Consider the following 12,453-nt stretch of genomic DNA (forward strand, 5'->3'; position numbering starts at 1 on the left):
AGCTTCAGAAAGGAAGATCCGCGTCGGAACCGTAGCAATTGCGGCCGTCGATTGACTCGGCCCGAAAAAGCTCTGAGCGTGAACAATATGAGAAACTACCAATTTGACCACTTTATAGCGCTATTCATAATAACTGTAAAATGAATTCAGCTGAAATATGTCTTTCTTATACATGGGTAGCCGCATAATAAAGTTCTGGATATTCTCGTTCTTTAATGCACACAAGCGTGTATATTCAGTGCAGCCTGTAAGTATTTGGACAGTGACACAATTTTAAAAGTGCTGTGATTCCCACATGCTTCACTCCATATGGACGCAAACACCCTTAAATTAAAGCTGACAGTCTGCACATCTATATGAATTACAGCCTTTTAACATTTTGGCACTGTCCAGGTACTTATGGACTGCACTGTATATGCAGTGAATGCACATAAAAACAAATTTAAAAATAAAAGGCAAATATGAGATACTGGGACTAACAACAGTGTGCATCAAAGTTTTCTCTCCGCAAACACACAGTTCAGCTGGGTGTCTCTTCAGATCTCCATCAAACCCTGCCTGTTTGTGAGTGACACCCATTAAAAACCAAACATGGCAGCAAGAAGCAGGACAAAACCAACATTACTCAATAGCACACTTGCTATAACGGAAACGGCACTGCTCATTATGGGAGCAATATGTTATTATGGCATGCAGTATTCTATTGCATAACAGGTTAACACGAGTGCTTCCAACTGACATTAATTATACATGCTATATTTAAGATTTATCTGAGCATTCAGTACGGTGAAGCTGAAGAATTTCATGCCTAGTGATGCGAAATAATAACGGTTTAAGATGTGGAACTTGTGTATTCTCCGCAATCATTAGGCAACATAATCTCTGATATGAGAGCATCTCATTAAAAAAAAATTAAAAATAAGTTTTGATTTGGTTTCAACAGCGGCAGTTTTTCCAGCTTAGTTCCTATCTAAAGACAGACAGGAGTCTTGACAGTGCCACAGTTCAAGCAAAGCTTTGAAACAGCTGCTGGTTGATCAGTTCAGACCAACTCCCAGGTCAACAGTATTTCGCTGGTTCAACAGTACAGACCAGCTCCCAGCTTGGTTTGACCAGCTCAAGCTATGTTTTGAAACAGACAAGCTACCAGCACTAGCTCATAGCCAGCTGGACCAGCTTATGACCAGTTTGACCAGCTCAATTTTGAAGATGGCCAAGCTGGCATAGCTGGATTTTACAGCAAGGTGCGCTGACCAGTGTGCATTGGGTTCAGCGGCTCAAGGTTTTTCTGGCTGTGTGCAAACAGCCAGAGCCTCTCATGCTGGAGGCCTTGTGAACTCACCCAGAAGGCATCTCCATTTCCTGTCTCTCGCTAATATGAATGAAGATTAGAGTTTAAGCATTTAGATGGTTAAACTATCGAACCCTGTGGGTTTTTTTTTTCTTTTTTTTTCCCCCTCTGCATTTAACCCATCCTAGCCACTCAAGTGCAGTGGGCAGCCACAGTACAGTACCCGGGGACCAAGTACAATTAAGAGACCGGTGCCTTGGTCAATGTCTTTCAGTGTCTTTCAGTATGGGAGGAAACCCACGCAAACACAGGGAGAGGCTTGGGCTCGAACCCGGAACCTCTGTCTTGTGAGGCAACAGCGCCACTGTGTTGTTCTAAAAGGGTTCTTTGGCTTGCTCTTCATAGAGGAAGCCATTTTATTAATTTGCGGAACCATCTATGGTCCAGCAAGTGTGAAAGGTCCCAGATATTAATCATTTTGCCTAACAAAAGAACCCGAGAAGACCGAGTTCCTCCGTGGAGACACAGAGGAGCCTTTTGGTTACAGATGCCTAGAGAGTCACAGTGGATGATATGCTCTAGGGCTAAGATTTACTGTACTTACACTCTGATTTACTGTACTTACACTCTGATTTACTGTACTTACACACTGATTTACTGTACTTACACACTGATTTACTGTACTTACACACTGATTTACTGCAGGATTATAGTATGTATGGAACTTATGCATGGATTGCCTTTTGATACTCTGCAAACTGGAACATTTGGTAAAGTGGAATATTACATTGCATATTGTTGGACGAGAAATTGAAATGATAGAAATGATACGTAATCCAAAGATAATGTATTTAAAAAAGCTTCACATCTCTGTTTTGTTTTATTGCAGTTATTACCTATACCACAGGATGTAGGAATCACTACAAATGTGGCCACGGCAAATATGGCATCCTGCTCACCCAGTTGTACAAGATTTAATGCAGAGAATCAAATTAATTCCTTGTTCTATCCCCTCTTTAATGTCAAAAACAAAAAAAACAAAAAAAAAGGCCATTTCAGCAGAGAGAATCCATCTCTTTGGATGGTATGAGGGAGTTTTCTAAATCAGATAGAAGGTAAGGCCTGGCCACTGACCCTGCTCTCAGAGCCTCAGAGCGATAGGACGACCTGGCTGAAATAGACAGACACACTTCTCCGGGTGATAAAATATTAAGTCTCTCTCTCTCTGTCTCTTCTCTGCTATAGCCTATCCACTTAGAGGTTTGAAACATTGGGTGTGTAGAGATGCTCTTCTGCATCTCTGAACACACAACTGCATTTTGTTGCTGCCACATGACTGATTAAATCATTGGCTGATTAACTATTTGCATTAACAAGCTGGTGTGGAGGTCTACCTAATAAAGTTCTCAGTAACTTCTCTCTGGATGAAGAGGAGAGCAAACTGTGAGACACGTCTCACTCGCAGTCGAGTGCAGATATGTTTTTGTTTGCTAAAAGAGTGGACACTGGAATTGTTAGATATTTCCTATAAAGTGTTGCCTAGGGTTTGGCACCAAGGGATGCCAAACCCTAACCAGCGGACACCTGATCTCTCAAATATACGTTTATACTGTACGTGTTTTGCATATGTCACAAATAGTAATCGTCTGACTTAGTCATACAGTCTTACGAAACCATTTCCCTGGCATTAGTCAAATGACATTGCATTATTAGCACATCACCCTTCATTTTCAAGGCGAAAAACATTGAGATTCAACAAGGCAAGCACAACAAGATGGAGGAGTACATAAGTAAACAACAGTATCAGCGACAATCATGCAAATGTGTACAATATCAGGAGAGCCATTTGGAGCTAGCTACATGGTTTATGTTGTGTTTCTGTGAGGTATGCGTGTGATTATTTTTAAGGGAGACAGCCCCCTTAGTCTTTTATAAGGAGATGATGAACTACATAACACATGGTATCTCTAAACCAAACATTACTCTCTCTTGTCTCGCTTGTGTCTGACGCAGCAGGCCCCGATATACCCCGGCTCATCCGTAACTCTTAGAGATAAAACAACTTCCCGGCTGTGTACTTAAGAAAGTTTTAAGTGAGCACTTAAAAAAAAAAAAAAAGACTGGTTTCCCTTTGAAGAACTGCATGGTACTTGTATGTGTACGTGCATGGCAAGCATACAGAAGCTAAGTTTGTTTTTTGCCTTTACTGTATTAGAGGGCTTTAATGATAATGCTTTGCAATTATCTGTACCAGGAAGGGAACATATGCTTATGCAAAGACCATCAAACATGACTGCCACCCACTTCTGTGTGTGTGTGTGTGTGTGTGTGGGGGGGGGGGGGGGGGTATTTACAGTTTATTGGAACATTTGAAGTCATGGTCATCACCAACCCATTACCCAAGCCACAAATAAATAACAAAATAACAGTGGTTTCTGGAAGTCACTGAACTGTCTGAACTGTCTCATTTTGTTTTCTCCTTTCACAAAAAGGTGATTTTTATAATCAAGTGCAGAGAATGAAAACACCTCCGTAATGAGCAACATTTTGCAAAGCAAAGTGTTTCAGCCATTTCAGTGAGCCTTTCCAATCTGTCCTCTTCGATTGAACATGCTAGTGAATTTCCCTGTAATGAATGCATCGCTAGGCATAATTGCATTCATTTCAAAGTGCATTAATAACTAAAATCTATTTTCCGGCTAAACAGAATAGGAATTTGTTGATCCACAGCAAATCAACTTTTCCAGTAAATTGCGTTTGTATAAGTTAATAATACAAAGAAATGTTTGCGGCTGACATAATGGCTTAGATGGGTGGCGTAAATATACAACGGAAAGTTACAGTTTCCACTCAGAAGTGAGGGTTTTTCAGGCGGTGTGTCAAGCTAAAGTGCTAGCCCGCTGTACAGGAAGGCCTCCCATGGTCCAGAATCAAATACGTTATGAGGGTATGAAAAGTGCTTTTCGCTAGGGCGGCACCCTATAGGTGTGCATTATGCTAGCCTTAGTTGAGAGTATATCATTTATTTGTACCTTTTTGTGAAACCTATAAAGCACTGAATACTCCGCTCAGTGGGGGAGATGCAGAGTGAGCAGAAGCTTGGATCAGCTCTGCTCTTTCCCAGACCACGTTCGGCTGAATCGATGGGAGCGTGTTCCTAATTAATCTGCGGGCTGGAAAAACAAGGCTGGCTGGGATTCCGCGGCGTCCGGAAGTCGCGAGCGCGGAGGAGCGGGTCAGCGAGCGCGTTTGTTTGAGAGATGATGAAACTGTGGGCCGCGGCGGAGCAGAAGAAGAAGAAGAGGGGAAAGGAACAGCAGGAGGTGTGGCCTGAAACACAGGGATGGGTGCTGCGCAGCCAATGGGAGGGCAGGTGGGGAATAGGCTCGTCAAAATGGAGGGGCGGGGTGGGGAGGGGTAGGAGGGGGGAGGCTGGTCCCACAAAGCCATCACTGCCACCACTGATCTCACTTGTTTAACAGTCATCTGCTCAGTCTGTACTCCCTCTCAGTAGTTTCTGCCCTACATACACACACGCGTGCGCACACACACATGCACACATGCACACACGCACACACACACACCCACTTTCACACCTTGGAACTGCTTTACATTTTTTTTGTGTCTATGTCATGGTTTACTGTGTTAAAAAAGACTGCTTTGCTACAACTAAACAAATCAATCATGTCAGCAAATCAACAATGTCTCATTGCTTTTCTTTTCAAACTGTTCAAACACAGTGGGTCCCTAACATTAGCTTTTTTTCAACGTCAATCTTTTGGTCAATCAAAGTTGCTAAAAATATGTTTAAACCTATTTTAAAATAATGAATGTTTACACATACCTTCTCAGGCTTCTACAATCCCAGCAAATAGGGCCCAACTGATTTCACCTGTTAGTTTGTAATTTAATCAATTAAAAACGGAAGCTCTTTCAGTTGGAATTATTTTCTGTGTAGCACACATGTAAAAGACCTGGAGACATAAGTGAGCTGTTGCAGTGGCATATGTCAATCTGCCTGTTTGAAATTCCTGGGACTTGAGTATGGGGCATTCATTTTTTAGGCTGTACGCATCTATTTGCGGCATGATATGGCTTTAAGAGGGTAAATCATCCTTCAATAGACTGTAAAAGTGCCTAATTAAGAACAATTAGTAGCTCATTACGGAGCTTGTTATTATGGTTGGAACAAAAATCAGCATACACATTGGGCCCCCAGGACTGAGTCTGAGAAACACAACACAGATACAACGGCACGCGAAACACTACCTGATGATGTTGGGTCCTCACCATCGCCCGCTGGAAGGAGAGAGAGAAAGAGAGAGAGGGAGACTTTCAGACAGGAGCAACACATCTAATTCAAACAGACACAACTCAACACTGCATGAAAGCTGCTGAAAATGCATTTTAGAAGTGCTAAAGCTCGAGTCAAACCATCAACAAACCTCACACTCGTAGCTTGTCTTTGTTTTTCTACCTTGATTACATTTCATGTGACGGTGACATTTATTACACAGTAATTGCCCTCATTCACTATGCTATAGCAGTTTTGGTTAGGGTAGGGGTTCTGCTGAATCTGTAGTCAGGATTCAGATTGGAGGAATGTACATATACTTCACATGAATACTCCTGTATTTTTCATTACTAAGATGAGAACACAAATGCAAGTACGCCTTTATTACCCAGTAGTTACAACTGTAATACAGTAAAATGTTAATTAAATTAAGTTAAGTTGTAACTTTCTTTCTGCAATCATTTTTTAAAAAGCCAGATTGACCTGCATGCATAAAAGCATGCAGATGTTTTTCAGACCAAATGTCAGAATGGGGAATAAATTATCTGAGTGACTGTGACCGTAGAATGATTGTTGGTGCCAGACAGGGAGGTTTGAGTATCTCAGAAACTGCTGATTTTCACGCACACTTGTCTCCTGAGTTTTCAGAGAATGGTGTAAAAAAACTAAAAATATCAACTGAGCAGCAGTTCTGCGGGCAAAAACGCATTGTTAATGAGAAAGGTCAGAGGAGAAGGGCCAGAGCAGCAGAAGACTAATAAGTCAAAAAAATTAATAATAAATACCTAATAAAGTGCTCGCGGAGTATATGTGTTTTAATGCAATTAAATGCATTTGGCTGAATGAGTAATTATAATCAATTAAGGCAGCGTTAATTAGTTGGAATGAAACCTGCATAAACACTGACCTCCATGGCAATGAGTTTGCGACTGAATTTCAACAACGCAGAACCCCACGAGGTTTAACCACGGCATGGCCTTAACAGCAGCGTCACCTCCGCCGTAAACCACCCCCCCGCTCCCCGTGTGCCAGAGCCCCGGCGCTGGCCCTTTAACGGGGGCCCGCTGCCCTGAGCGTGTGCGCTTCGCTGGCTCTGAAAGGAACCGGCAAACGGCGGCTAATTGCTTATCAGAGACGATTTGACAACACCACAATGGCCGTAAATTGTAACTCAAGTGGAGTAATTGCGGCGTTACTGCCCTGTAGAGCGCCTCTCTCGCTGCCAAACGAGCTGTGCACTGCGGTGCGGTTCGGACGCTGCCCTTTATGTGAAAGGCATTAGCCGTGTCAGATTAGCCTGGCCGCGTCAGAGGAGCCCAGCGACCGCACTTCGCGTGCGACTGTTATTTGGCCGCCCTTACTGTACGGTCGCACGTCTGAATCAAGGATCATTCCGGAGGCTTCTGTCGTTAACCCCCCCCCCCCCCCCCCCCTTCTTTTTTTTTCATGGGGCCTTTTTTAACATTCCCCGTGCCGATTTGCCGGGAACATTACCACATCGGCCCCCGCCAGCTCTGAAAAAAAAGGCCACAGACACAAATGCTTTCCAAGCCGCCGAAACCAAAGCCATCTCCTTCAGATGGAGAGAAGAGAGAGAGAGAAACCACGTTAAACAACCGCCTTTATACGTCTTTGCATTTATTTCTCAAGCGTTTTTTTTATGGAAGGCTAAACCGTGGCACCTTTTTTTTAACTGTCTGAAAAGCTCCATCTCTTTTATGAAGTCGATGTGGAAGTAATTTGGAGGCGAACTCCCCGACCCAGAACGGAACGCAATAACTCGGAGAATTGTCGAGCATGGCAACTTGAGTATTCTTCCACAGTGTGTTCGTTATATTGTGGTCATGTGGGTCAAAGGTATTGAACAATGCGTGATTTGGTTCAGTCCCTGGGACACACTGTCTGGGAAGAGGTGTTTGTGTTAGAGGCACTATGTCTTCACAGGGGACAGCTTACTAAAGAGTCTGTTTTGCAGTCACGTTGTCATCCTAACACAGAATTTAATTTGTCGTTTCCCCTGGCAATCAAGAAAGGATTTACCCAGGAACATGGCAACCAATTAAGGTCCCTAATCTGTATTAAGTAATCTGCTCTGAGTGAATATGCATAACATGACATGAAATATTAAGTTGATTCTCCCGTAAGAGCAGACTGAAATTTGCTGGCAGGTTCTACTCCTTTGAAGATCCACGTCCATGTATTCCGAATCTATACACAAGTGACCACGGAAGTAGTAACCAGAAAAGCTTCTGAAAAACTGCAAAAATACACACACACAATTTATCAAACACATATACACACGCGTGTTTGTCACATTTGATAAATTCGGGAACAGAAACTGTGGAAATCCATATAAACCCTGACTCAGAACGGAGCAGGGAGATCTGCATATATTTCCCCTGACACAGAGAAACTATAAATTCAGATCTCACGGCCCGGCAGCAGGCATTCCGCAGGTCTCTGAAGGAGGGGAAGTGACAACGGCACACAAACATTCCCACCATGCACTGCGACCGGCCAGTGGCCTCCTAAAGCGCCACAGCGCCCTGTGCTACCTGTGAGGTAAGAGAGAGCGATGAGCGAAAGCACAAACCAACGTTTCCCCCCGAGAGAGGAGCTAGCAGAGCTAATCTAGCCGAAGGCCCTGACGACATGCAAGTGTGGCCTGAGTGTCTCAGCCAGGCCCACAGGAAAGACTGTGTTCAAATTAGAACCAGAGAGGCTGGCTTAGACAAGCCTCAGTGCTGGACCTTACCTTAGAGCAGGGGACAGAAAAATCTCATGCTTTACCATGCATTTACAATACAATGCATGTTCAATACTCTAACGTCCCTGCTCACCAGCTGAATGCCATACATTACATATGTCATGATGTGTAAGCTTTTTGCCTACTGTGGAAGGATGTGAGTGAAATCTTCTTCCTCCAAAATGTGTATTGTCTCTGCATGGACTGTGCATGCACGTATGTGTGCATGCATGTCCTGTACACACATTCATGCAAGCGCACACACACACACACACAGACACACACATACGTACATGCATGTACTGTACACACACGCATGCAAGCACACTCAAGACGTTCACACACACATGCATGCACAAAGATACATGCATGCACACTCACACACACACACACTCACACACATACACACACACACACACACACACACACACTCACTCACACACACAGGGTATGAGATTATGACCTCCTCTGGCTGAGGTGTGGAAATGAGCTGCACTCCAGGCCACTCTTCTGGCCAGCGCCTGACTGCGGGATCCGTGTCTGTCAGCAGTCGGCTAATTTCGCTGCATCGCGTTTTTAACGAGCCCTCCGTCTCCGTGGCAGCAGGTGCCCCGAAGCCGCGGCAGATGTCTCCGTCGCGGGTGGAACTTTGAGCCCTGCTTCTGGGGGCAGTCTGTCTGGCGTAGGCGATGAACCGAGTTGCCACTTTGGGCAGACTCCAGCGCTAGCACATTAGCTGGTCTGAGTCCCATTCTCCTCATTCCACTGATGAATGAGAGGCACAGCCAGACTGTGAGAGAGCCTTCTCCAGAACTGCTTCAGAAGAGGAACAGCCAAACTGTGAGAGAGCCTTCTCCAGAACTGCTTCAGAAGAGGAACAGCCAAACTGTGAGAGAGCCTTCTCCAGAACTGCTTCAGAAGAGGAACAGCCAAACTGTGAGAGAGCCTTCTCCAGAACTGCTTCAGAAGAGGCACAGCCAGACTGTGAGAGAGCCTTCTCCAGAGATGCTTCAGAAGAGGCACAGCCAGACTGTGAGAGAGCCTTCTTCAGAACTGCTTCAGAGGGGATTGTCCCCTGCTTAGTCTAATCAACTTTAAAGTCACTTTGGATAAAAGTGTCAGCTAAATAACACATTTATTTGACTTATTAAATTAGAGAAGAAGCTTGGCTGGACCCCAACTCTTCAGTGTACCCCACGGGTGATATCACCCGACTACAAATGGAAAGGAAGCGGTGTGATCTGCTGGGAGGTTTCTAAGCAAACAAGGCCAGTTGAATACTATCAGACTTTGGGGTATTACTTTCCATGAACATACTTTCCATTTTTTTAAAATCAATGACCAAATATCTTGATGGAGTTAATCACCGCAAACATTTAAATCTGTTCAGACAATACGGAACTTGACTAAAAAAAACCCCATCTCTGTTCAATAGAGCTTTGTCGGGTTGAAGGAACACTTATGAAACAACCCACAGAGTAAGTAATCTTTCTCTCATACAGTGCACTCCGGCTTCCAAAATTTTGGCGGTTAATTCAATCCGCCATCAGACATTTTTCTTTCTTCACTGCAATGCAGAATCATTTCCCGCCAAGCATCAAGTAAACTGGCAGCCGGGTATGTGGTTTTTCGAAAACGTTGGACTTCATAATGTCTCTGCCAGAGTTCCTGGTGACCACGCTGAAACCCAATTAAAACTTGGCTTCTGTTTTTTCACTGACGCCATGTTACTGTAAATATTTGTTCCGCCCACATTGCTTTCCCTGTTTTCACCAGCAGACATTGGATACAGTAACCACGGTGAGAAAGCTGTGGTCTCATTGCTTTAGCTTAAACTGTACAAGCTTCTGTTCTCCATTAAAGCACACAGCTTCCCAGTGTGCTACATTGCTAATCATAGCACGGTCCATAGCTGCCACATCTGTAGCACAGTCTTCTCAATGTAGCTCACTGTGTGATGCGCAATGTTAGCATTGTACACTAGCTGCTAACAGGTATTTTTCAAACCAACGATTCAGTTGTCCACTTCTCTGTATATTAATTGAATTGCCAGGGGGTACTCATATCAATATGCTTATATACTAAATATATCAGGGATATTAAAAACCTTTGAGGTCAACAAATGCTGCTTTGCTAGCGCTAACTGTGTGTGTGTTTGTGCAGTGTAGCTAATAAACTGATTTTTATGACATTGAGAATCCCAAGGAAAGAAAATGGTCTTTACTGTATTGAGACTTACGGTAAGTTTGGTTTGCTTAATAAAGTGTCTGTGGCAGAATGCTCACATAGATGGTTCTTCCTGATGCTTTGTGAGAACTGAGATATCTTTGGCCATCTTTCCTGGCTTTAAACGTAGCCAAATGCCGTGACCAAGTGCCAGCTTTTACCACATAATGAAAAACTATGAACTATTAAGTATTTAAACAAAAAAGGAAAGACAGTCCCATTCAAATATTCCCACTGCAATGCTGGAGCTATGTTTAAATGTCAAATTTACCATGGGCAATTATGACTGAAATGTTCTATTTCTTTTAATGAGAAATTGAACTAGGGTCCTGGCTCACAGCTGGCACTTGGTGAAAGATTCAGAGGTGCTTTAACTCTCAGTGCTCTCCCTCATAAACAACTCCCTGTACTCTCTCAGGTAAAAGGGTTCTTTGGGTTCCCTCTATAGAGCAGGGGTGCACAATAAGGGTTGATCCGTTTCAGAATTTTTCTGCCAACTTCTGGTCTTAAGATATGAGATATGAGATATGAGTAATTTCAGTAATTATCTGACATGTATCAGTACCGGCTACAGCTGCAAATTGCTGTAGAGGAACCCATTTAGTTATTTATGGAACCCTCTATCATATGTTTGAAGTGTGATGCTCCCAGAAAAAGAACCATTTTGTCTGACAAAGAAGCCTTCAACTATAGGGTTCTTCTAGGAAATCACAGAGTTCCATTTGGAGCCATTTCTGAGAGTGTACCTGCAGTCCTGCTACATAATCACCTCCTTGCACCGTACATTCAAAGAGACGTATAATGGGAGATACATAATTAGGCACATAAAGCTGGGTAATTATCTTGCTTCCTTCTCAACTTTACCTTGGAAATGTTCTCATTCAGAACACAATTTAAAGTAAGAATCATATGTGATATACGTATAGTACCTAAATAAAAAATTGAAAAAGTTTGGTTGATAAAAAATACATGTAAAACCGCACAGTCCCTGCTTTCAGTATAAAGTGGCAGTCTGTAGCTGTGTGGGAATAACACAGGAAATCACGGTGATATTATTAATCAAATCTGTCAATGTTAAAATACAGCTATGTCAACGGCATGCTTTTATTCTTATTGCCAATTGCTTTAAGCGTCAGTTTCAATCCTGCAGCTGCAGGTATTTTATTTACATAAATATCCGGATCTTTTCATCAGCTAAACGTGTTATTTACGCGCCCGGGTTCCCCGGCGCGCAGCTGCGCTCCCCGTGTGCGATTCAGGCCGATTTCTATTAAAACCATTTAATGGTCTGTGTCAACATGATTCACATCAGTGTAATCTAATACGGCTGTGTGAGCTCAGCCCTCTCACCGCAATTATATTACCCGCCGCGCCGCATCGCAAACAACCGCCGGCCTCCACCGGCCTCCACCGGCCCCTCTGCGCCTCGGACGTCAGGAAGGTCCGAGTCACACGCCGCGTTCAGTGAAATTTATTTGTCACAGTGCCGCAAAGAAACTGCCAAAAGAGGGTAGTACGATGTTTTAAAAAAAAGAAAGAAACAGAATATAGCTGTGGGGCCCATTTCCGTATATCAAACACAAAAACCGAGCTTCGTTTTGATGAAAGGTTACTCTTTTATTCTCATAAAGTCATTGCTCAACCATGAATTGCTCACCTGGCTCAGATCCGTATTTGCAGTACACAATTTACGGTATAATGCTTCCATACAATATCGCTGGTGCGACCATTTTGGCAGGTTTCCGCAACTCAATGGATACCCAAAGCCAGGTAGAATAAGCAGCAATTATGGGTGAAAAGTTATTTTCATAATTTCCGTGATTGCTCTTTGAAGTAGATGGAAAACGCCGGAGGGAGAGCTGAGAGAATGTGGTGCTGAGGCTAACCTCTACACAA

General features: G+C 43.5%; 1 protein-coding gene across 4 annotated transcripts in view; it reads right to left on the bottom strand.

The window, feature by feature from the left end:
• The window catches only part of LOC133140345 (EGF-like repeat and discoidin I-like domain-containing protein 3), a 154,900-nt gene that overhangs the window by 104,582 nt on the left and 37,865 nt on the right, over positions 1-12,453 (bottom strand). For all 4 annotated transcript variants that reach the window (XM_061260231.1, XM_061260229.1, XM_061260230.1 and 1 more), the window contains one exon: positions 5,561-5,590. In XM_061260231.1, the coding sequence (XP_061116215.1) occupies positions 5,561-5,590 (30 nt within the window). The remainder of the gene's footprint in view (positions 1-5,560; positions 5,591-12,453) is intronic.

Source organism: Conger conger, chromosome 11 (assembly GCF_963514075.1).
Source record: "Conger conger chromosome 11, fConCon1.1, whole genome shotgun sequence".
In the NCBI taxonomy this organism is placed as follows: Eukaryota; Metazoa; Chordata; class Actinopteri; order Anguilliformes; family Congridae; genus Conger; species Conger conger.